This window comes from Falco peregrinus, chromosome 6 (assembly GCF_023634155.1).
Source record: "Falco peregrinus isolate bFalPer1 chromosome 6, bFalPer1.pri, whole genome shotgun sequence".
In the NCBI taxonomy this organism is placed as follows: domain Eukaryota; kingdom Metazoa; phylum Chordata; class Aves; order Falconiformes; family Falconidae; genus Falco; species Falco peregrinus.
The window spans coordinates 69,466,423-69,491,310 of record NC_073726.1 but is presented as its reverse complement, the minus strand read 5'-3'; the positions used below and the strand labels follow the sequence as shown (position 1 = coordinate 69,491,310).

Below are 24,888 nucleotides of genomic sequence, written 5' to 3'. Positions count from 1 at the left end.
CCCCGGCCCCCGGCCCGCGGCGGCGGACAAAGGCGCCGCTGGCTGCCCCGCGCCCTCACTTACCACCAGGAGTTGGCGTCGGCCACCGGCGAGGTGCAGCTGCAGAGGAGCGCGGCGGCGAGGGCCAGCCTCGGCCCGGTCATGGTGGGCTGCGGGCGGCGGCGCTGGGGTAGCCCCCGCAGAGCCGGCCGCCGGGACGGGGCGCCCTGCGGAGAAGCGCCGAGGAGAAGCCCTGAGCGGGGCCTGCGTGCGGCGGGGGCGCGGCGAGCACAGCCCGGCTGCCGCCCCCTCCCACCCCGCCCCGCCGCCCCCCGCAGGACCCTCCCCCGGCCGCCGCCTCCCGGGGGCTCCGACGGCGGCCGTGCCTCCCGCCCGGGCCGCGCTGCCGGGGCTCCGCCGCAGCGAGCGACGCTCCCTGTCCGGCCCCGGGGGAGCGAGGGGACGCCTGGGGCTGGCCTCGCCCGCAGGGGCGTCGGGAGGGGCCTCCGGGCTGCCCCCCGCTCGGCCGCCTTTGATGCGCCCCCTCCCCCGGCCCGTGGTCCGCCGGTGCCACCGCGGGCCGAGCCGGGCCGGGCCGGGCCGTGGCGGGCAGCCCCGCGGCCGCAGGTGTGCAGGGAGCCGGCGGGGCACATCAAAGCGCCGCGCTGGCCCCGCTGCCTCCGTAACGCAGGGCCGGCTCGGAAATGGGCCGCCCCCTCCCCAAAACGGCCTCCAGAGGGGCCCCACGCCGGGGCCCCAGCCCCGCGCCCCGGGCGGGGATCTGCGGGGCTCGGCTGGGCTGCCGGCGGCCGCGCAGACGGGGCTGGCACCACAGCCTAATGGCTTTATGGGCTGGGGAGGTGGACAGGGGAAAAGCTTCAAAGGCTCCTCGTGTCCAAACACCCCTCTCCCCTCCCCGCTGGACCCACCAGGAACCTCAAAGGCAGAGGTAATCTGGCAGCTCCTCGGCCCTTTTCACCCCCCAACACCAGCAGAAAGCAAACGCAGGCATCCTGGACCAGTGCGGGTACTTGGAACAAACACTCCTCACACCCTGCCTCCCTCATGCCACAGCTGTCGACACCGCTGCTGCTGCCTCCATCTCTACGTGGCTTCCCACCATCCTGTCCTATCCTGTGCCACACAGTCCCCACCTCTCCACCACTGATAAATGCCCCCTTATCGTCTCCCATGAAATCCTCTCACCAGGCCTGGTGTCCCCCTGCCACTGCCCCTCCGGTGGTGGCTCCCTGAACACAGGCTGAACGTGCAGGTCCCCCCCAGGTTGTGGGCACGGCGTACATGGTCCAAGACCCGCAAGTACCCAGCCCTTCGCTCTGCCTCACGAGCAGCACCCGAGACATGAATCACCAGACTCGGCAGCTCAGACCGCTGAAGTATATTTTTTATCAAATTCCTCACACCCGCCACGGTGGACTTGCTGTGTTTGTTTGCAGCATGCTTCGCTTCCTCCCCCATCCAGATGTGCTGTACCTGCAGCTGGTGGCCCATCTCACCTGGCAGGCAGATGTGGGGCCGCAAGTGCCAGAATTAGCCTCAGGACAAAAAAGCCTTGTGTGACCCAGAACCTCGGTGGGAGGGGAGTTTTACTGCTTGGGCACAGCAGGATCCACGTCTGAAGAAAACAGGGTGACTTTATTCCCATCTTCTATATCCTCCCTTTTCCTCCTCCCACAGCTCCAAGCGTGACGGAGGGATGGCGAGGTGTATGTGTGTGTAGCCACGCATACATGTTTTGGGTCTGTTTCTATAGGGAATAGACAGAATGGAAAGTTTATCTCCGGGAGTCTGGGGAGGAAGGAAGTTGTGTATGGATGAATGGCTTTTCCATGACAAACAATGAGTCTGCACAGACATGGTGTGATGTCATCTAAAGAATTTCCAAGCCAGTCTCAGATACAGAAAACCTTCTCGCTGGCAGAGATGAGAGCGTCCCACCTTTCCATCTTACCACAGCCAGAAGGAAGAACTAGGGCAGGGGAAACAAAAGCCCTTGCTGTCTCACACACACACGCAAGGCATGCACCATGTAAATAGATGACACAATGGGAGAGGTGTATCTCCAAGCTTTGCCCTCACCAAGTCTCCTCGCGGATTCTGAGAAAGGAGTAGACCGTGGCAAGCCGCCCTGGTGCCTCTCCCAGCCAGGAATGTGAGACAGCACCAGCCGATGAGGCACTTCCACAAATACAAGTGATGTCAACGTCCGCGTTCGTATGAGTTTCTCTGAGCCCATGTGCGCAGCCGCAGCACTCCATGAAGCGACACGGATACACCACCATGCAGTGCTGGACTGGTGGCCCACCTCTGGCACTGCGGTATGGTGGAAAGAAAAACCCTTCCAGCTGCTAAAGTATGGGAAGTGCTCATGTGAAACTTGGTCCAGAAACACACAGTATTAATTAAATATCTCATTTTAAGTATTACTGTGTGAAGGTGGCTGACAATTAGCAACAGCAAAGTGTTGTGAATACTTCTAGTAGCAACCTGACCACCAACAAGCACAAGCAAGGCAATGATCTTATTTTGAAACACCAGACATTAAAATTGCCGGATGGGATAAGATCACATATCTCGGCAGCCTAATATCCTGTCAAAGGCAGCAACTAAAGGAGATGCTTCAGCAGGAAAGGTCTGAAACTCTGAATTCTACCTAAATTCTGCTGCTGGTGAGAGCAACTGCTGTTAAGATGTGAATTATGGAATTCAGTCCTTTTCAAGGTGCTGGAAGTAATTTCTTCACCGGCTGTGTTTATGACTTCAGATAAAGCGGTAATAGCAGGTGAGGCATTGTTGGAGTGGTTTAGCCTCAGCCAGCAACCTCTAGACAAAAAAGCTGCAAAACACTTGGCTGGTGGTCCGAAGAATACTGTCTATTCCTCTTGCGCCTGTTTCTACTTGCCACCAAAATCCTGAAAGAAAGCTTTCAATTTTGTAAATAAAAAGCTTGGGTTATTTTTTAAGCCCAGCTGCAGGGCTGGTTCAAACACTTTTGGTGAGGTTGTTTGCCAAAGCAGGGCTGGGTGGGAGAAGTCAATGAAATTTTGTGAGGATGAGAGGTGGGGTGAAGCGGGGCTGCTGGTGGGCTGCAATGAATGGAGTCCATAAAGCATCAGGTAAGAGAGGCGGGTAAGGAGCTGCCAGTGGGTAATCCTGGATGACCAACTGGGATGCTGGCAGGGTCATGATGACTTAAGAGGTTTCAGGGGAAGGAGGCTAGGAGTGAGCAGGATTTTGGGGTGCTCCATATAAGTGACATGAAGGGGTACTGGGTAGGACTAGTGGGTATTGGGAAGGCCCTGGAAAAAGCTGGTCTCACCTGCCTTTCTGTTCCCTGGTTAACCCTGTCTCAGATCCAGGAGAGCCCAATCTCACCCCAGGCAGACCACCCCTCCTGGCCATCAACCCCATCCTCCCCCTGCCACCCAAGGGATTCCCACTTTCCTCCCAAACCATCCCTCCCCAGCAGCATCCCACTCACACCAACTCACACTGCCCCTAGTGCAGTAGGGAAAGAAGGGTCGGTAGAAAGAACTCCAAAACCTGGGGCTGCTCTCGCTTCTGCTGATTATTGCCTCATCCTACCCCTTTCAGTGGGCCTGGCTCACTCAGACAGCAGTACAGAACCCTCACTGCAGCTCAAGCACTGCAGGTGCTTGCACCCAGACCACTGAGGATCACCTAGGCCAAATAGTGAGCTGTCTCCTGGAAACAGGACATGAATCTCAACCTCAGATTAAAGGTCTAATGCTCCCTTCTTAGAGGGAAGAGCAGCAGCAGCAAGCCTGCATCTTTGTAAAGCCTTGGCATTCTGCTGCATTCAACAGTCTGCTGCCCTAGGCAACTGTCTACTGTGTTGGCTGGCTGCCTAAAGTTAGTACCTGTGGTTTGCCTTTGTTTGCTTTTCAGAGGTGACAACGGTGGCACGAAGCACAAATTTACACACTGAGTTTCCAAAGTCACGGCAGAGCAGCTGGAGAGCTATCACTGCTTTCCCAATACCACCGCATTTGCTGGAGGGAAGCTGCAAAACTCCAAGAAGGGGAGGTCATGTCCATGAGATCATTTGCAAAGATTTGGCAGACTGAAAAACGTTGAACCCTAGCTGGAAGACAGCTCTGATAAATGAGAAAAGGAGAGTTCCTTGTTCTACCCTTTATTGTTTTTCAAAAATATGGGAGGTACTCAAGTGCGACACAGATTTTTAGCAAGTCCTATAAGGCATGCTGAAAGAAAACATAGGTCTCTTTCCATGTAACTCAAATGATCCTCATGTGTGCAATTTGCCCGGTTTCTCCCAGGCTTGGGAGAACTGGACGTACATTCTTGTTGTAAGGATCAAGAGCTTCTTTCAAGTTCCTGTTTATTCCTGCAACTTGACTGTGGTTCAATGCTTTTTTTTAATGCCACGCAATGTCCAGTGCATCCAGAAACATTTATTGCTCTCCCTGACATAAGACACTTCACCAAGACTAGAAAATTTTTCACTTTACTTAAGTAGTCTCCTCTACTTAAGGAGCCAGAGATACATTGCCCTGGAAGGAGGGTTTACATGTGCTGCTTGAAAGGGAATCCCTGCCCTCTGGTTCTGTGCCACGGACCTGCTGGTTGACAGCACCAAGAGATGTACCATAATGTCCTGCTATACATGTGCTTCTGGCAGCCAGGTTTGGTTTTAACCACAGTTCTTACTAAGATTTCAGGAATCTCATTAAAGTCACATACTTGGCCATTCAGCTGAACCAGTTTTAGAAGGAGTGTAGATTTAAAAAACAAACAAAAAAGTCCCTTAAAGGTAAATTGCAACCCTCACACTGAAACCTAAATCATCTTTTATCCCACCACCTCCCACTCATTTGGCCTGTGCTGCTCCCCTGCTGCCGAGCCATTCCTCTCTCAGCACTGTACCACCGTGTTGACCTTCCCAGATCTAAATGCATCATTTTATTTGTATTGCGATTAGTACTTAAGCAGCAACTGGAGTCACCTCCATAGGCCAAGATGTAGCTGGGGTGTTACAGAAGGTGTTAATAAAACCTTCTCAAAGTATCCCAGCATATCAGTCCTTTGTGTCTGCCTCTTTTGTCTTGACATTGTCTTGCCTCCTCAAATTGTTACCTGCTGTCTGTCTCCACTGGAAGGGCAGACTATTCCTGCTTCTGTCCTGCTTGTTTCTTTTGGAACTTACAGACTCAGTTTTATCTCCTGATGTGCTCGTGTGCTACCTTTTTCTGTATCTCATCACCTGTCACCCCTGCTGACAGATCCAGATTTCTTTTCACCACTACCTTGCTCTTTCATTTTTCCATGACTCCCCTGGCCAATGACATCCAGTCTCACTGTCACCCGGGCATGTGGTGCAGCAAATGCCAAAATATACCTGCTAGTCTCAGCAGACCCAGTGACAGCTTCTCCCTGAAGTTCCTCACCAAGGAAAGCAAAAATGGAGGAAAGCTGCAACTAAAGCAGAAGTATTAGACAACAAAAGAGGCCAGATACTAAACATTTTCATCGTTTAAAACCAGAATAGGTATAAAGGACAGTGGTTCTAGGAATAAAACAGCTTCTCATTAGTGAAAGATAGAGAATATATGTAAAGCCTTATGAACTTTGTCATTTATGCCATAGTATTTCACATGGCGGGCAACAAACTCATGTAGAGCAAGACCATCTCACCCACTACCAAAAAAGGAGCAAACTCCATGGATACACCAGGACATGACCCTCCTCCCTCTCAAGGTGATTAAATGGTAGTTGTACTCTTACAGCAGACTATATCCCAGTGTTGAGCCCACTGAGACCAGCCCCAGACATCCCAAGGGAAAGCAGTGACCTGCGAAGCACCTGCAGAAACTGCATATGCTAAAACAAAATAGGGTTTGATTTTTCAAAATCAAGAAGGAAGCAACATAAATCCATCCCTGCAGGTACATAGCTGCCTGGCAACCATCCATATTTACGATATTCCCAGGCACAGATCCAGGCCACCCTTTTCCATGGGAACTCTTATTTGCATGTTGGTGACCTCAGTAGAGAGCCAGAGACCTGAGCCGGGACATGTCTGGCCCAGTTTTGCACTTCTTGTTCCCATGACTACTAGAATACCAGGGTTTCTGGGACTGCAGCAAATCATCTGTAATCACAAACTGAAACCTTCTTAGCATCTTTAATTATATGGGCAAGACGTATAAGAAATTAGACCAGCTCCACTATGTATAGTCATAATCTAACAAATCACTAAATACATCTATTGGAAAAAAGTACCAAGTATTATCCTCTGCTGACCATTCAGCGGCTTATTTAACATGCCCACAGTGTCACAGCTTACTCGCCAAACAGGCACCCCATCTCCTTAATTTGCACTAACAATTCCCTCTTCAGAAATCGTTCCCCAGACCCCCCTGAAGGAGCCACAGGAGGTCAAGTTGAAACACAAGCCCAGGCAGGGTTAGGAAGTCCATGCTGCTGCTCCCCAACATCGCAGGTTTCTAGGAATGAAAGACTCCTACCCTTCAGGCCATCTAGCCCACACCTTTCCCGTGTTAAGTTTACATGGAGGATTAACTATTCTAGAGAGGAGTAAGACATGAGGAAAGTGAAAAGGCGCCCTCCTTTATTTGTTTTCCAGGGGCCAGCCCTGGGAGCTGGTTTGTTACCTGCCATAGCTGACTGTGCCAAGGACCCCTCAAGCAGTGACAGGAGGGCAGCCCTCATCCTGCTAGACAGCTGATGCTGGCTGCAGGATTTGCATGAGAACTCTGGACTCAGATTATGGTGGTTAGAAGCACATACGTCAGCCCTCCTTGAAGATTAGGAAGGATAAGAGGACAAAGTTCTCCGACAGCATGAGCAAGCAGGCAGCGAAAGGCAATCCAAGTCGAAGCAACTTCTCTGCGGAGATTTCAGAACAGACCAGGGGATGGAAACAGCTTGCTGATTTTTCTTCCTTCATCTGATCTTGCAAAGCACAGAGCACACTTCATCCTCCCTACAGGGGTGTCCAGCTCTCCCAGTCCCACTGGAGCTGTCGCAAACCGAGATTTATGTCTCTGCATTTCACGGGCCTGGACTTCATTTTTGCTCTTAGTATGTATTCCTTTTAGTTTGTTCCATACTATAATAATTACATCAACTGGCCAAGAAAGTAAAATATTTAAAATACAGTTAAGCTGCTGCTGCAGTGGTTCTTAGCTTTTCAGGAGTGAATGACCAGGGGAAACAAGGAGAAGCACAGTTACTGCTCTGTCTTGGACATTCAGCATCTTGGTGTAGGTCACAGGGACCGGTGTCAGGCTGATTCGGATCAATAGCCTCCTGTCAGTTAAATCATTGCCAGAAAAGCTTGATATATACATTTCCAAAGGAAATAGTAAGCCATGGAATAAATTCAAATTTAATTTAATCTCTCTCCTTCCTGTTACAGTCTTCAAAGATGTTCTTATGAAGTCCAGTCTAATGAAAATAATATTAATGATCAGCTCTTCCTCCATTTCAGAATTGCAAAGCAGGCATGTACACCCCATACATTAGACCACACAGCTCTAACAGCCACTATTTTCCCCTTACCTTACAGAAAGGGAAAGGGAGGTGCCGGAAGGGCTGAGTAACAGGTTCAAAGTAGTAAATATGTGGTGCAGATTTACCTCCATTCAGCAAACCATTATACCAGGTGCTTGAAAATAAGCATACACTTCACAGTTTTGCTGAATCAGGATCAAAATTAAAATCTGATTGCTTTTTCCATTCTTTTGACCACCAGATACTTCTGCCATGAATTAAATGTTGTTCCTGCTCAAATACAGTGCATTCAAAGCACAAGTAATAAACAAAACATTTTGGGAATAAACCCCCAGTGTATCAACTGCATCACCTACATAGTTATCGCAGTTTCCAAACCAAAGAAAAAAAACTTTCCCAAGCATGCTTATTATATTTTGATATTGAAAATTATATATAGAAAAGGCTGAAACACTATAAATAAAGCCCTGTCTATATCAGAAGATTACACTGATTGAACCAATTTCAGAACTTACCTTGTACACTGTCACACTTCAGTGAAGGAATTTCCTGTTAATTCTGGATGCAACAGATTTAAGCTAAACCTGTTCAAACTGTCTGGGGAACAGACTGCATGTACATTTGTACCCAAAAGATGATCATTTTATATCTCACCTTTATTCTAGCACCAATCATGTATGTGCAATTCTAACCGCAGAGAACAGAAGTATCCTATTTCAGATCTTGTTTGTAAAATGCTATTATAACATTATTACCTCCTTAAATAGAGTCTCCAGGTACAAATTTTCAGCAAAATGTGCATTCATGGAAACCTAATCTGGAAGAGCTATATCAATATATCAGTGCTGTGTAGGTTAGTTACCCTTTAAACCAAAAGCAAAGCCTTCAAAATTAAGATCTGTACTGATTTAACTAGACTGTTCAGTTAAACTGCCTTTTTTTTTCCTTTTTAAGTACATAAGGTCTAATATTACAAACAAGGGGTTGTGCCTCTTTTCAGCAACACATCATATGATCCCATACATAAACTCAGTGAGCACCTTGAAAGCCGTGGTTTATTTGGGGTCCCTCCTCTGTCTGGCATCTCACCACGCACAAAGCTGGGACTCTTTCTCTAATTTCCAGTCTAAATTTATTCATGGTCAGCTCATGCCCATTTATTCATGTGCCAGCTTGTCCCTTAAAACTCAGGATGCCAAAACCAAGGCTGGAGCCTGACAATATGGTTCTGCTGGCGGCATTACCGGGGTAATAAAGACCTCTCTCTCCCACCCGGGGGGGGTCATTCCAGCCCTGTGCCACAGGATACTTCTCTTTCAAGGTGCAGCCCCTTGATGATACAAGCAGTTAGACCAGATAAGGAGTTAAAATGACTCAAAATTAGACTTACAAAAAGAAAAGACCAGGTTTTACTTATTTAACTGCCGGGACTGGTTCACGTGGATATCAGAAGTGCTGTGGAGCAGGGCAGGAACACACGGCTGGAGGGGGCTGAGCCACAGCAGTACCACCTTCACCCAAGTTAAATTTGGATGGATTTGCACCGGCACTTCAAGGAAAGTTGTATTCCTGAGAGGTTTTTTTGATTGTGGATTCATTCCCTGACTGATTTCACAGCTCACTGCGACAGGCTGAGGGCACAGCTACACAGAGGGTGAGCATCAGCTTCTTGGACAGGAACTACTTAAACCCATGTTGCTGCCAAAGCCCCTGTGTTATCAGAGCAAGGCCTGAAGTGCAATAACATGGTAGTAAAATGCCTCTGTATAAAACTACCTGCTTCGGAACAGATGAGGTTTCCAGTGTAGCAACTAGTATTTGCTGCTTTGTAAATCCTCCCCTGAGCAGAAAGAAAAGAGAACTGGAAAAGTAACTAAAATTGCTAGTGCACTTTACTCAAATTTATTCCTTTTCAATGACTTTGAATTTGACTCAGTTTTCAAAGCATATTATATAGATATTTTAACTGCCAAAGCTATCCAAAAGCTTTCCAAAAAAAGCTATGCTTTTTTCCTGCTTCTCTCCTCAACATGAACTGTGATGTGACATTTTTGCTGGTGGTACAGCCACTAGAATAGCATCCATCTTCTCCCCCCCCCCAGCCCTGCTTGCCCAGCAGGGCTAACAAACTTGCTTTACATCAACACAACCAGTGCAAGTTGTCACCAGACCGGCTTTACACCCATCATGAGGTTTTCTGAGCACATCCCACACTCGACCAGTGGGGACTTTATCCTCCAAAGAGCTCAGCCCACACCTGGGCTTCAAAATGAGGAATCAGATTTCAGAGGTGCCTGTGGAAAACTGTGCTTTTCCTTTCCTGCTTTTGACATGAAAAATGTTGTAACCACCAGAAGCAAAAACTCCAAGAGGTTAAATTATCTGGAAAACGAAGGTGCTTATCTAACACCTCATCTACTCAGAAAGTAGTGTACAAGCCCATGAATGATGGACGCTGGAGAATTATGCCCTAAGTGTTCTAAGAGCCCAGCTGGTAGTACCCACATTTTGCAGCCCTTCCAATATGTATTTAAAAGTCACTGTTCCTGCAGCAGGTGCAGCTAGGCTGGATAAGGGTATCTGATTCAAATTGTTATGATCCTGCACACTTCGGAAAGGCACTTGGATGCTTTCACTTCTAATGCCAACCATTTTTTCAATCCAGTTTGCTACCAAGAGCTGAGGAAGGGCAGGACTGCTTCTTTTGACACAATGTGGGTTGATGTCACCTTTGAATGATCATACATCTACAGCACCAGATGGTGTGAGATTGTCAACAGGTCTCAGAATCACAGCTGAAGAAGGAAAGAAGTAATTACTGAATGATTCTCAACCCTGATGAAAATTCAGGTAAGTATACGGTCGTGCACTAATTTGTCAGAGGGAAGGGCATTTTCTTCAGAAGTAACCAGAGCTTGGAAGACGGAGGCTAAAATCCTCTCCTGTGGCCAAACTTTACCCTGGGCACAGGGTGGATATCAGGTCAGGTCCCGTGCAGGGACAGCCTGCCTCCCCTCCCCAGTCACTGAGGCTGCATCGCACCTTTATGCTAATGGTACTCTTTGGCCATATAACGCGTGGCACTTAAATTGCACTGCACTGGCATTTCCAGCAAGGAGCACGTACAAAGCCAACAATTTGGCACGAACAGTCCTTGCTGCGGTGACTTCGTCTGGAGCTCTGCTGATCTAGGCAAGGTGGGGATCTGACCCTGTGTCTGGTGACTACAGCAAGGGGTCAGGTCGGGACCTTGCCTTCCCAGCACTGCTGCTGATTTGCTTAGCCATCTCCTTTTGGTTATAACTAACTGAGACTCTGAAATTCAGCTTCTTCATCTGCCAGGGGGAGGTAAATTTATTTCAGGACTGGTATTGTGATCCTGCCTGTGGATGCTGTGATACGTTACAGGATCTAAGGCACTTAAAAGTGAAAATATGTAGATACAGTTATTATTAAGTCCATGCTCACAGTAATAACTCAGGCAGAACTTACAAAAACCAAGAGAACGGTCTATAGTAGACAGCTCTCTTTCAAAGAAAGAAATGTGTTTATTCTTCTCTTGAAGCTAAAGGGAAAACATGAACCCAGTGGGAGAAATCCAGTGGGTTCAGTTTTTCCAACTGCCACTCAAATAGGGAAAAATTAAAATGATCTATTTTATGCTGCCATCTAAAAGCATATTTGCAATACTGGAGATTTTTTTGCTTCATTATCTTCAACATATTTATCCTCTCTGGCAATATGTTTCTGAATATGTTGACTAGACAGGACTAGGGAATTCCTGTAGGTGGAACAGCTGTACATCTGGAATGCAGTCTTGGCTTTTTTGGACAAATACAAAGTTCTTGGCAGTGAAAAATGTGTTTGTCCTGAAAAAAATAGTGTATTTGTAGAGGAGGTAAGGACTGCTTCTCTTGCAGTTGAAGGAAGCATGCTGCACTGCACAGAAGGGTGGGTGACGTGTGTGATGTCTTGCGTCCTTGCTTGCAGGTGTGGACCACAGAAAGCTGGTGTATGAGGATATATGCACCCATCCCTGCAGGGGGCAAGGTGTAGGAAGAGAGAAGGAATTGCCTGAGTCTCTATATTGCAGGGAAAGCAAGAAATCCTATTAAGGATTTATGCTGTTCCAGCAAAATAACTTCCTCACTTGAAGCAGAAGCCAGCTTTTTCATTGTCTTTACTTCACTCACGCTGACAGCGTGCAGTTCTTCAGTCAAGCCCGGTGCCAGTTTTGTACTGAGAGATTCATCATTAGGAAACAGGCTACCAAGCTTCCTAGCTCCTACCCCTGCTCTCGGTCACAATTTCAGTTGCCTTTGGGATGCATTTCCCAGGCTTCGAGTGAACAGCCCTCACATTGCTGAACACTCATAGAGAGAAAACAGTTATTTATTACATGAATGGGTTTCAAAATACAGTGACATACACATTCAATATGTTCTAGAGAAGGCATGTATGGGAGATGTCTGAGAAGACATTTGTGCGTGGTGTGTAATAATTATAATATGTTTTCATTTACGCAGTGTCTCCTCCACACACAAGGGAATATAATAAAATGTAACTAAAACAGCATATCCTTACAAATAAAGGGAGAGAGTGCATTTCATACAAAGGTTAAACAAAAAAATCTGTTTAATGTCACATTGGGGATTAGAGGAACTGGAGTAAAACAAACATCCAGAACAAACTTTGAGGGGTTGCTTCAGGAAAAGCACGTGTGTGAGTGTGTGCCATCACATCTGCATATTCAATACATCTTGCTGGGACAGCTCAGGGAGAATAGGAAGCTGGAAATTTTCAGTGTGGGAGTTAGATGGAAGAATGTGAACCATTCTAAACAAAATATAGCAAAGTTGCCAGCTGACTTGATAAAATGCCAGTGCTCTCTAGGATCCCTTGAAATGGAGCTGAGGACTGGCCTCGCCGTTCAGGCAGTGGGTAGGCAGCCAGGAGATCTGGGCTGTATTCCTGGCCTTGCAACAAACCCAGCATGTGACACTGGAAAGTCATTCAGCCCTAAGTTTCCAAAAACCGATTTCATGCCTATATTTCTGGGCACCTAGCGTGAGATGATGTGAGCCCAAACATCCAGGATTTCAAACAAAGTTAAGCCGCAGGTACTAACTTCCCATCCATGCAGAAGATCCGTTTCGGGGCTCAGTTTCATCGTGGATACAATGGGACTGAAACCTGCAAAGCAACCCAAAATGCTACAAAGCTGCAGGTATTAGATGATTACATAGATCTCTAATTTTACCAAAGGAGAGGTGCTACGGCTATGCAAAGGAGTATTATTTAGCTACCTGTTGTTTCCCACATCCTGGCAACCACTGCCATTCTATAAACATTTTCACAGGTTTCAATACGTCTGAAGGTTTTTGTTTACATTTCCTGCTTCAGGGCATCAAGGAATAACCTTACGAAAGGATTCACTGTTCCAAAAGGAACATAAAGAATACAGACCAGGACTTCTGGCAGTAAGTGTGGAACAACAACACCGACAAGACTAGGAAAATACTAGATCTCAGGGGTGAAATAGTGGAAAGAAAGCAGCTTTTCCACATAATTTAGTCAGCATGTATGCTGGGGGAAAAGGAGTAAAAGCAGTTTTTCTAGCTTATGTTTTCCTGTGCACACACATTTTAAAAAAAATATTTGGAACCATCTGGATTAAAGAAAGTCGTGTTCTCATTGTACATGATAGGGTCTTGTCACAGAGATTATACTGTAAGCAAAGGATTATTGTGTTTTTTCTGAATGGCGTAGAAACAAGTTGAACGAACTAGCTTAAAACAGAGATCTTGTATTACCCATCTATATTTCCACTTCCAACATGGTGAGCTTTGTACTTTCTTCCCACCCTGTCTGTGTCTGCCCTTAATTTTACCCCTGCATTCTCAGAGAGGATTTTCAAGATCTTTGTTACACACGGGTAGATAACATGCATTGGTGAATTAAGCACTTTGAATTGGGTTTTAGAGTGTCTACATGTATCCCAGAACAGAAGCAAGAACAAAAGCAGTTTCTGAAAGGCACCTCCTTTTGCCACACCTCTCTGTGCATCCCACGGAGTTGCAGCAAGCAGGTAACTTTCAGAAAACAAGGGGAATTTAGCACTAACAGTTTCTGTGCTGTTACTTTTAGGAACATGTTAAAGTAACCTTCCTTTGGCCAGAACTAATGCAAATCCTCCATTAAGTATAAAACTGTATTTTGTATCTTTATCCTGCCTTCTATAAAACTGGTTTTTGTAACTCTCACCTGCAGTTTCTGCCGGGCTCTAACTATGACTGATTTCCACAGCATGTTTCCAAAACAGTACTGCCCTAATTTTCAGTTTTCCTCTAAGAACTTACTTTGGAGACGATGCTTGTAGGGCAGGTGACATAACGTTGTCTGATTCTAGTCAACTGCCAATTTTAGAATGCTATTTACTACCTGAAAATGTGCTGGTGGCCACGGCCCAGAGAGGGAGGAGTTAATAGTTAAAAGTAACGCTGTGGTAATCCACAGGTATAAAAATGCTCTGTTTTAAGAACCAGGCAGCTACAGCTGTACCGTCCCTGGGCCAAGCTTACCTTCTTGCAAGGTTACCTCTAACTCTTGCTGTCATAAGAATGTATGAGTTACCCATCCCTGGACCTCGCTCCTGGGGGCCCCATGCAAGGCATGACCGGAGAGGACAAGCCCAGCTCCTGATGCCTTCTCCTCCTTGGAGCTTCTGACAGAGAAGACACCAAGAATCTTACCTGGTAGCCAAATAACCCTTACCTTGCAAGCTGGCCAGTGTTGCTACATTTGCCCTGACTGCACGGAAACCTTTGGCGGAGGGGAGGCTGCTCCCACTCGTCTTCAGCCTCAGCCAAAGGCCAGAACATCTCCACCCCAGGCTGAACGTGCTGGCTGTCAGTGGAGCTACACACAAACAGCATCCAGCCATCTCCGCTGGGTTTTGGACAGAACAGCCGTTACAGAGGAAGACTTCACAAACCTGCTGCTGTAACAGGTACCACACAGCACGTTGGACACACATGTTTCTGCTGTAACTGCAGGGGCTGTCCCTTTTAGATCAAGTTGTAGAGGTCTCAGAGTTCAATCCCCAGGAATCGCTTATGAAAGCAATTACTACCTGAAAGGTCTCTTTGTTTTTGTGCCACTGCTTTTAATAATAATGATTACATCAGATATTTTCTGCCATCTCAATCTTCTTTGGTACTGCTAATAAAGAAATGACAAAGCCCAACACTTAAAATAGCACCCAGTGCAATGAACTGCAACCGCCGAGGCTTCAGATTTTACGTGCTACCCTCCCAGAGCACTTTCCCTTTAATGATTTAACTATTGAGTACTGAGCTTCTTATAAGCCACGAAGGGTGTGACACGTGTGGCGGAGTCAGAGAATCGCCTGCGGCCAGGGGCCCAGGTCACTTGCTCTAACCACCAGACAGTCCTGTCCCACAAGAGCAGACCAAAACATATGTGATAGGTACATGGCATTTAAGTGCAGTTGCCTGGACCATAGTATATTATTTTGGTTCTTTAAGCGATCCTTTCATTTGTGCTTGGTTCAGTCTGTTACAGCAGCAACAGTTGCCGGCCAATTTAATGGCAAAACTGGGAATATAATCCAGACCTCCCACACTTTACATCCTCTGACCATTCCTCCTCATACCAGCATAGTTATATTCTTGTCAGCTATTGACTGACAAGTAAAATCAAAACCTGAAGAAAACACCTAAATCCCAAAGGCTCAAATTTAGAGCTGGAGTCTGCACTCACACATCAGCTCTGAATTTTGCCCCAGCACCTAACTACATATTCACAGTACGCTGTATTTCGAATAAACCACCCCCGACACCGGGAAACACATGGCAGATCAGAATTGTTTTTTGCAGGAGGAACCATGTAATCCTAAAATACAAGCAACATGATACCTGCAAAGTACAGAAAAAGCACTAGTTTTTAATGTTTCAGAAAAGCTTCATAGTGACCTAAGCTTTGCAACAAAGCTCTGCATGCAAGAGGATCCTAATGTTACCATTTTCAAATAACCCACTGATTAGTTACACGCTCTTTATAATAGCTGGTCAAAAAAAAAAAAAAAGATCATGACAAGCATGAATTCCAAAGGAGATCCATTCACTTAACAGCCCTATCCTGATTTAAATATGAGCGTGTGCATGTACACAGATATGTATATATGCTTATGAATCTAAATTATGCACATTACACATCTGCTCTGCCTACACTTAAATGCATAACTTAAATGCATAATAGAGATCTTTGTCATGTAATTACTCATTGCATTCACAGAAGCGTTCTAGGGGATCATTTTCGCTTTACCTTCAAGAAAGGCTAAAACACGCTGGCGCAGCTTCTCTGACACCTTGCTAGGAGCAGAAAAGCACTGCAGTAGTAGCCAGGAGTCCACTCAGCATGAAATGCTGATGAGCACCACGTTCTCTCCATGACAAGGTGACACCCTCATTTTCCTGAGTCATGTCAGAAGATGGTGGCTTAGGCGTCATCAATGCTAAAGGACCGTTTTGGTCTCATTGATACACAAAAAACGTTCCACAAATTGACTTTTAAGAAGTTCCACTAAACCAACTCTAAACCCAGTTTAAGACCATGGGTTGTATTAGGTTTAGTTGGATTTTTGTGGATGCGCTGCAAATCTGATGAAGGTCTGGAAGCCAATTTGTGAAGGACAACTGTAGCCCCCTGGAGCGTGGCTGACATTAGAATTTGAACCAGTCCCAAACCAGTGTCAACTGAACTACTCATTAAGGCAGTTGCATGTTTTGGAGAGGTGAAATTTCCCCACTACAGCTTAGACTGCGGCAAAATGCTTTAAACTGAGAAGTAATGTAGTGGTGTGCTGGACAAAAGGACTGAAAACCCAACATCAGCTCGTCACAGGAAATTATCTAACAGATTATATCAGGCTACACCCCAAAAGGCACCAGCCTACAGCCTCTGCAACAGATGAGGGAGGCTAAGGCCGTCCATGCCTTGTTTCTTTCAAGGGTGGAAGTAAAAGCATCACTGTTTTAAATGAAAGCCTAGATCTCCAAAGCTGTTTGCATGACTGAGGCTCCTGCCTCCCTAATATCCCTTTGATCATCTTAGCCATAGCGAGCGGAGCGCATGAATCCAAGCTGCCTGTCATCTCCGCTCCCTCAGATGCTGGGATGTGGGACAGCGTGTTTGAGTGGGGCAATGAAAGGGATTAGCAACTGCGGGGCACAAGAGAAGGCAAGGAGGAACACAGTCTCAAGGAGCTAGTTCATCGAAAGAAGTATGGTTAGGCAAGGTGGGAAAATAGATTACTTTAGGAATTAATTTAAGGTTAAAGGGATCAAAAAGAGAGAGAAGAGTTAGCAGACCACGGGCTTTATGATTCAAGCAGTTCTGTGTCATTTCTATCCTGCAGTGCTGGTGGCCACCACCCATCGGTCAAGAAGAGGCCAAAGGCCAGGAATATTCCTGTGGGTAAATTCATGAGTTTTCCATTCCACAGCTGAAGCCATAAAAATGCAGAAAGCACAGGGAGTAGGGTGGCAGAAGAAAAGGAAGGTTAGGGAAGGATTCCATATTTGTTTTCTCTTAAATGATTAATTTGAGCCAAAAGCTACCCTGCAAATTGAGAAGCAAAAGAAACAAACACGGGCAGACTGAGATGGCAGCTGCAGAAAGACCTGGTGGACACTATGCCCAGCAATGCAATAAAAGATACAGGACAGACGATGGGACAGCTTTATCAGCACGACTTACTTCCAATCACAGAGGCCACAAGTGAGTCACACAGATTCTCCTGAACCTCTGCCAAGCAAAACTGTCCAGCCTCCACTGAACACCAGTGGTAATTGGGGGGAAAAAAAGAATGAAACATTTATCTGGCAAGTGCTTTCAAAAAGAGAAAGCGGCTGTTGGGAGCTGCTCAAGGGGCTGGAATGCTGGAGACAGTTCCAGGGGGACAATCAGCCATCTGAGTGCATACCAGGCAGGCAGGGATTTTTAATAAAACGCAGTTTATCGCACGGTGATTACCACCTCCTATTTATACCGTATGAGATCATTTAAAAACATGGCATGTATTTCCTTACTTCTGGAAACACAAAGTCAGCTGACCAACCATGTGATAGATTGGCCCTTTTCACACACTTTTACTTCATCTTTCTAAACCTCTATTTCCAAACATCTGTCACTTAGATATGTCAGAAATAAAAATCTACTGGAAAAATATCTTCTGTGCCTCCCCTGCCCCCACAAAAAACTCAGCCCCACAGCAGATTAGGATTATGAGTTCAAATTCCAGGGCTGTTCCATTTAACATGTAAATCTTAATTGTTCACAAGGAAGCAGACGCTCAAAGTATACGTGTGAGAAAGGGAACTGCAGGGTCTCCAGAAAATGCACCATCTATTTCTAACCTTTCCTGGTTACACACAACAGGTGTTACAGACACAACGTGCTAAGACATAAAGAAAAAAAGTACTTCAGGTGAGCTTTTATGCCTTAAAGAGCACGCCTTTCCTCACTCCTCCTCAAATGTGGTTTGAAGGTAATGTGAAGGCTGGGAGAGAGGAAATACCGCGTTACTTCCATGGTAAGATTCTGCAGTTGAATTTGGGATAATACGGTAAAAGACTTCATTAGCACTCTTTCAGAATTACTTGTATAACTTGCTTGTAGCTTTGCCAGTTATGAGTAATGCAACAATCACCAAGATACACCACCACCACCTTTATACCACATTTCTCTCACATGTTGCCTGGTGGCTACTGGACTCAGCCTTTTTGTAAGCAATCCCGCTGTCTTCAGCCGAGCAATCCTCACCCAGGCAGGCCCACGCAGCCCGCGAGACGCCGCACCTTTCACCTGCTCCTCACTTCACAGAAAATCTCCTTTTCAGTTGCGATGTTCAACAACTGGTTTGAGCGCAGTAGGTCTGCAGTGCGGCTGCTCAGCAAAATGTATTGCCCCTGATCTTTTTCTTATTAACCCAATGGTTAACCACCACCCCTTCAACAGCACAAAACTAACTAAATAACGCTACAAGGACAATTCATACTGGGTGACACCCCGGGACAGCATCTGTGTGGGACTGCGGCCCCACGATCATTAAAACCAGGTCTACACATTGCTGGATCACCCAGGAGTACAAATTTGATCGGGATTGGGCCAAGGCACATGATCACACTTCTGCTGAATGAGCCAGAGCGCACAATATGGAGCCAACGCCAGTTTTAGGCTGGCCATATGCCAGCCGCAGGGGTGCAGACGATACCTGATCTGGCTAGAGTTGTGTACAGTGATACCTGATCCAGCATAAAGCCTGCTAGTAAAAAGTTAACCTGTTAAAAACTTCTTGAATTAACTTGAGCAGTGAGTGAATGAATACCAGGTTAGCGCTTCACATCATGTGACCACCCCATTTTTGAGCCAATAATAGAGGAGTCGCACTGCTGGCTTTTCTGCATTGCCAAACCGCAGGCTAATGTCGATAGCAATGCTTGTATGCATGGGGATCTCCTTGAAGAATCAGGGCCTCAGAGTCCTTCAACTTGCCTTGCCTCCAACTTAAAGCAAAAAGGAAAGAAAAAAGTAGAAGTCTAAATGATTAACCTCCAAGTAGTCAACAGAGTCTACAAACACGGAATCTGTACATGGAGATGGAGCCACAGGCATTTCTGTAGCAGATAAATTTAGATGATGATTAAATAGAGCCTGTCCCTTCAGGTGAGTGAAACTCTGTACAGCAAACACATTGGTTACTAGGCTGATTTTTGTAGTACTTTAGTAATCTGAACGGTATTAAGAATGCACCCTGTTGTGCTGAACAAATGTGAACTTTATTTTTTTCTTTACAGCCCTTTGGCACAGATGTGCAGTCCTCTTTTGAAACTGTTCTGAAAAGCCTTACCTGATCTCTGGTAGAACTTAACCCATTTTTAATGCTGCACAATACTGCCCAGTGTCAAAACATGTGCAGCCACCCCTGCACGAGGCTACAGACCTGTAGGAAACATGGATTTCAAACATTCTTTTCTGAAATGGCTCGGTTTACGTGAGTACTTCAATTATTTTCAGAGCTACCTCAAGGAAACCGTTAGCTAAAAGCAGTTTCCATAAGTTTTTCCATTTCCTATCACAGAGGCCCTGCGATGGTCCACCCAGAGGTGTAGCAACCTTGACAGTTACCCAGGTCTCCGAGCTCTTTGCAGCCGCGCTCCTATGGCTCCTGCAGGGACGCACAGCCAGAGGGGTCTCGATCTTTGGTCCTCAAAGCTGTCCCGCAGCCTCGAGGCCGAGCCGCCCGTGCTCCCGCAGGCACGGCGAGGCAGTGGCCCGTGCTCCCCTCGCCCCACGCAGCGGCACAGGCCGCCGTCTCTCCCTCCTCACGGGGTCCGCCCGCGCCGGGCTCCCCAGGGAGCTCAGGGCTTCGTTCTCCAGCCGGCCCACCGCGGCCCTGGGCAAACCGCGGCGTGGGGCAGGCTGCCGGGCGGCGGGCGAGGAGGGAAGCCTGCGGTGAGGGGGCCGGCGGGCCCGCCATCTGCGGCCCGACCCTCCCCACGGCGCGCTCCGCCGCCCCCGCCCAGCCGGGGACGAGTCACCCAAGGGTGACAACGCAACGCCCAGCCGCGACCTCCCCACGCTGACAGGGCGGGAAGGGGGGCGACGTCGGCCGGCGGCGCTCGGGGGGCAGGGCGCAGAGGCCCGCGCACCCCTTACGGCGGCGGAGCGGCGCTGGCGGGGGCGGCGGGCAGCGGGGCGCCGCGGCGGCGGCGCAGCAACGGTTAACGGCGGGGCGCAGCGAATGGGCCGCGCTGTTTCCAGGGCGACAGCTCGGAGTGTTCCGGATCGTACCATTGCGCAAGCGGCGAGGGGGGGGGGGGGGGGGGGGGGGGGGGGAGAGACGGGGACGGGAGAGAGGGCGGGGGGTAACGCGCGCCGCCGCCAGGCCCGGCCCAGCACCGCCTCCTCCCTCCCTCCCTCCTCCCCCCGCCCCCCCGCCTCGCCTCCTCCCCCTCCCGCCCGGCCGGAGCGCGGCGCCGGGGCCCAGCAGCGAGCGGCGCGCGGCGGAGCGGAGCAGGCGGCCGGCGGCGGCCGGGCCCGGAGCGGCGGAGTCGGTACCGACGGCGGGGCGGGCCGGGCCGGCGCGACCCCCTGCCCTCGCTGCCTTCTCGCCGCCGCCGCCGCGGGATGCAGGCGGCCCGGGGCCGGGGGCTGTGAGCGGCGGCAGCGCGGAGACAAAGGGAGGCGGCGGGGCTCGGCGGCCGGCACCAGGGACGGAGCGCGGGGGCCGCCGCCGCCGCCGGGGCGCACCCGCCCGCCCGCCGGGAGGCGGCACGATGCGGCACGGGGCGGCGCGGCGGCAGCAGCGCGGCGGCAGCAGCGGCGCGGCCCGCCCGGCGCGGCGGTAGAGGCGGCAGCCGCAGGGCGCGGGGCCGGGCCGGGCCGGCGTTCGCGCAGCAGCGTCTCCCGCGGGCCGGGCCGCGCCGCGCCGCCCGGGCCGGCGATGTGAGGGCGGCGGCGGCGGCGGCGGCGAGCAGAGGCGCGGCGCGGCACGGCGCGGAGCGGAAGGCGGGCGGGCCCCGAGCGGAAGCGGGCCGGGCCCGGCGGCGAGGAGGAGCGCGGCGCCGGCGGGGGCGGCCGGGCGCGGGCGTGCGATGGAAACGCACATCTCGTGCCTGTTCCCCGAGCTGCTGGCCATGATCTTCGGGTACCTGGAGGTGCGGGACAAGGGCCGCGCGGCGCAGGTGTGCACGGCCTGGCGGGACGCCGCCTACCACCGCTCGGTCTGGCGGGGCGTGGAGGCCAAGCTGCACCTGCGCCGCGCCAACCCCTCGCTCTTCCCCAGCCTGGCGGCGCGGGGCATCCGGCGGGTGCAGATCCTGTCGCTGCGGCGCAGCCTGAGCTACGTGATCCAGGGCATGGCGGACATCGAGAGCCTCAACCTCAGCGGCTGCTACAACCTCACCGACAACGGGCTGGGCCACGCCTTCGTGGCGGAGATCAGCTCCCTGCGCTCGCTCAACCTGAGCCTCTGCAAGCAGATCACGGACAGCAGCCTGGGCCGCATCGCCCAGTACCTCAAGGGCCTGGAGGTGCTCGAGCTGGGGGGCTGCAGCAACATCACCAACACCGGCCTCCTCCTCATTGCCTGGGGCCTGCAGCGCCTCAAGAGCCTCAACCTGCGCTCCTGCCGGCACCTCTCCGACGTGGGCATCGGGCACCTGGCGGGCATGACGCGCAGCGCGGCCGAGGGCTGCCTGGGCCTGGAGCAGCTCACGCTGCAGGACTGCCAGAAGCTCAGCGACCTCTCGCTCAAGCACCTGGCCCGCGGGCTGGGCCGCCTCCGCCAGCTCAACCTCAGCTTCTGCGGGGGCATCTCGGACGCGGGGCTGCTGCACCTGTCGCACATGAGCAGCCTGCGCAGCCTCAACTTGCGCTCCTGCGACAACATCAGTGACACAGGCATCATGCATCTGGCCATGGGCAGCCTGCGGCTGTCCGGCCTCGACGTCTCCTTCTGTGACAAGGTGGGAGACCAAAGCCTAGCCTATATCGCACAGGGCCTGGATGGGCTGCGTTCCCTCTCCCTCTGCTCCTGCCACATTAGCGACGAGGGCATCAACCGCATGGTGCGACAGATGCACGGGCTCCGCACCCTCAACATCGGCCAGTGCGTCCGCATCACTGACAAGGGCCTGGAGCTCATTGCCGAACACCTCAGCCAGCTCACGGGCATCGATCTCTACGGTTGCACCCGCATTACCAAGCGGGGCTTGGAGCGCATCACCCAGCTGCCCTGCCTCAAGGTGCTCAACCTGGGACTTTGGGAAATGACTGAGAGCGAGAAGGTCAGGTGAGAGGAGGGGGGCACCCCGAGACCTCCATCTCCTCTGGAGGGACTCACTGACTGACTGACTGACTGCTGCAATGGAGGAGAGAAAGAGAGAAGAGAGGGGCACGCACAGAGCCATGCTACCCACACACCCTGGCACTGGAGGGAGAAATGGAGAGAAAGAGTGTATATCCTCGACCCTTCTGTGTTGCCTACCTACCCTTGCTCTGGACGAGGAGGAGGAGGAAGGGTGGTGGGGCAGGAGGAGAAAAAGCACCTATCCTTTTTCCAGGTCACGCCTCCAGCTCTACGCTGGGGAGACAGAGCTCCCCCTTCCCTCACAGCATCCTTCCCTGCGGAAGAGGTAGAAGCCCACATTCGTTATGCACTGGGGCTAGAGACACCCCTCTTTATCCCCACTCCCTGATTCCATCCCCTTGTGCACTAAGGATGGATAAAGGCAGACCCTTGTTCTGCCACATATCCAGGATAGATTATTTTTTGTTAATATAAAGGAGAGTGGGAATGGAGATGGGAACAAACAATAACAACAGCAGAAAAGGCTTCCTAGCTACACTTATGTACCCAGCCACCCAGTCATTCTGCGCTGGGCACAGACACAGCTTTTGGTAAAATAACCATTCCACCTCTGCGCTTGCCCCTCCCCTGTCAATTGGGAATTGTGACAAATACTGCTCCCTAGGTACATTGGTATTTTTGGGGTTGTTTTTTTTTTTGTTTGGCTTTTTTGTTGTTTTGTTTTTAAATCTGTTTTCATTCTCCAGTTCCATGTTATTTTCTCTGGTGTGGGCGGATGCAACCTCCCACTATTCCAGTTCTCCACTGCACTGAGACTAGGGATAGCTTCAGCCTTTTCTTTTGTCAGTATGTTTCTGTGTCATCCTGCACTATGGTTAATGGAAAAGCCTAGGCACTCCATTCTCTCTCCCCCCATCTCTCTACTGGAGATGAAGATACCATTTCCTTTTTCTCTTGCCTCTGTGGGGCCTGGACATAGACCCCAGTCTCTTAAGCCTTCCTGTGCACTGGGGGACACTGAGGAGTTACCAAGAGTCGTCTTCCCTTTCATCATTCTCTCTTTTTCTCCCCTCCTTGGCAACAGGGATAGACATATCCAGCTACATATCCATTCCTCTTTGGGTTGGGGTGAGCAGGTAGAAGGGGTGGCTAGCTCCCCTCTAACCAGGGGACTTGACGAAGAATCTCCAGCTTCATTTCTGCTTCATTTGAGATACTGTGACCTGTTCTTATTTTGAAATGCATAAAAAAAATTACTGCTACAAAAACAGCCTCTTACTCTCCCATCTATCCCTTGCTTATGTCCTGTAACTGATCCCAGTTTTCCTCACTCATTCTCCTCTTTACAGTATTCATTTTCTTACATGGTTTTATTTTTAAAGACATATGAAGTTGCTGTTCTTGTGGATTTTTAAGTACATTTTTTTTCTGCTGAATATATTCTATATATATAAATATATATATGATGTCTGGCTACCTCGTTTTAATTTGTTACTTCCCCTTCCCCCCCCCCCCCCCCCCCCGCCAAAAAAGAAAAAAAAAAAAAAAAAAAAGCCCTGGAATTCTTACAGGAAAGAGATTTTGAGACTGAAACATTTTTGTGCCTAGACTGGAATAATGCCCCTTGGGTTTGTTCTTCTTTTTCTCCACCCCCCCCTCCCCTCCCTTCCCTTTTTTTTAATTTTTGTTTTTAAGCTTATCCTACTGTGTCCCACCTTCACATTCTGGTTGTGCCTCTCCCTCCCTCTTCACCAGGGACTGGGGACCCGAACTGTGCTTTTACTCTTCTAGCACAAACATGTAACATGAGAATCCACACTGAGGATTGGGCTACTGTTAACAGAAATGTGTAAAATGCAAGTTTGTTTAAAAAAGAATTTATATATATAGATATATGCAAATGCTTTCCCCTCCCCTCCCAAATCACCTACAAAAGGTCACTATGCCAGGCTGCCTTGTTTGTAGGTGGAGAGGAGCAGAGCTGGCCTGCAGGCCCCGAGGCTGCAATGTGAAGGGGAGGAGACTGAAGTTCATCTGTCTTATCTCTGTTCTGTCAATAAAATGGAGCTGGGTCTTTACATATTTTTTTTATTATTATTTTAAAGAGGAAGTTTGGTTTTTGTTTTGGTTTTGCCTTTTTTTTAAAAAGAAAAATATCATGGCTTTTTTTTTTTTTTTTTTTTTATGCTTATCTGTTCAAAATCTCGAATCCTCCACAGTAACAGGCCAGACCACGGAGTTAACGCAAACCCAGAGACCCCTATGGATTAATTGTACTGTTTGTGAATTTGTATAAAAAAAAATAACAAAGATCCTCTTAAAACATTTTATATTCTTACAGTAAAAGGTTAAACATATTTATATAATAAAAGAGGAAATATGAAGTATGTTTTTAAAAAAAAAGCTGTATCTGTGTTGTCTGTGCTTTTTAAAGATGTGTATCTATCTGTCTATCTGTTGGGTTTGGTAAGTAT

At 49.1% G+C, this 24,888-nt stretch overlaps 2 protein-coding genes across 2 annotated transcripts in view; one reads left to right on the top strand and one right to left on the bottom strand.

Annotated features, from left to right (window-relative positions):
* Positions 1-24,888, bottom strand: part of WNT5B (Wnt family member 5B) — a 76,402-nt gene that overhangs the window by 16,934 nt on the left and 34,580 nt on the right. Inside the window, exon 2 of the mRNA XM_055808286.1 lies at positions 64-206. Within this exon, the coding sequence (XP_055664261.1) occupies positions 64-206 (143 nt within the window). The remainder of the gene's footprint in view (positions 1-63; positions 207-24,888) is intronic.
* On the top strand, positions 20,548-23,932 carry FBXL14 (F-box and leucine rich repeat protein 14). Its single transcript, XM_055808285.1, has one exon. It carries the CDS (start codon positions 21,198-21,200, stop codon positions 22,398-22,400), a length of 1,203 nt encoding a protein of 400 aa, XP_055664260.1. The 5' UTR covers positions 20,548-21,197; the 3' UTR covers positions 22,401-23,932.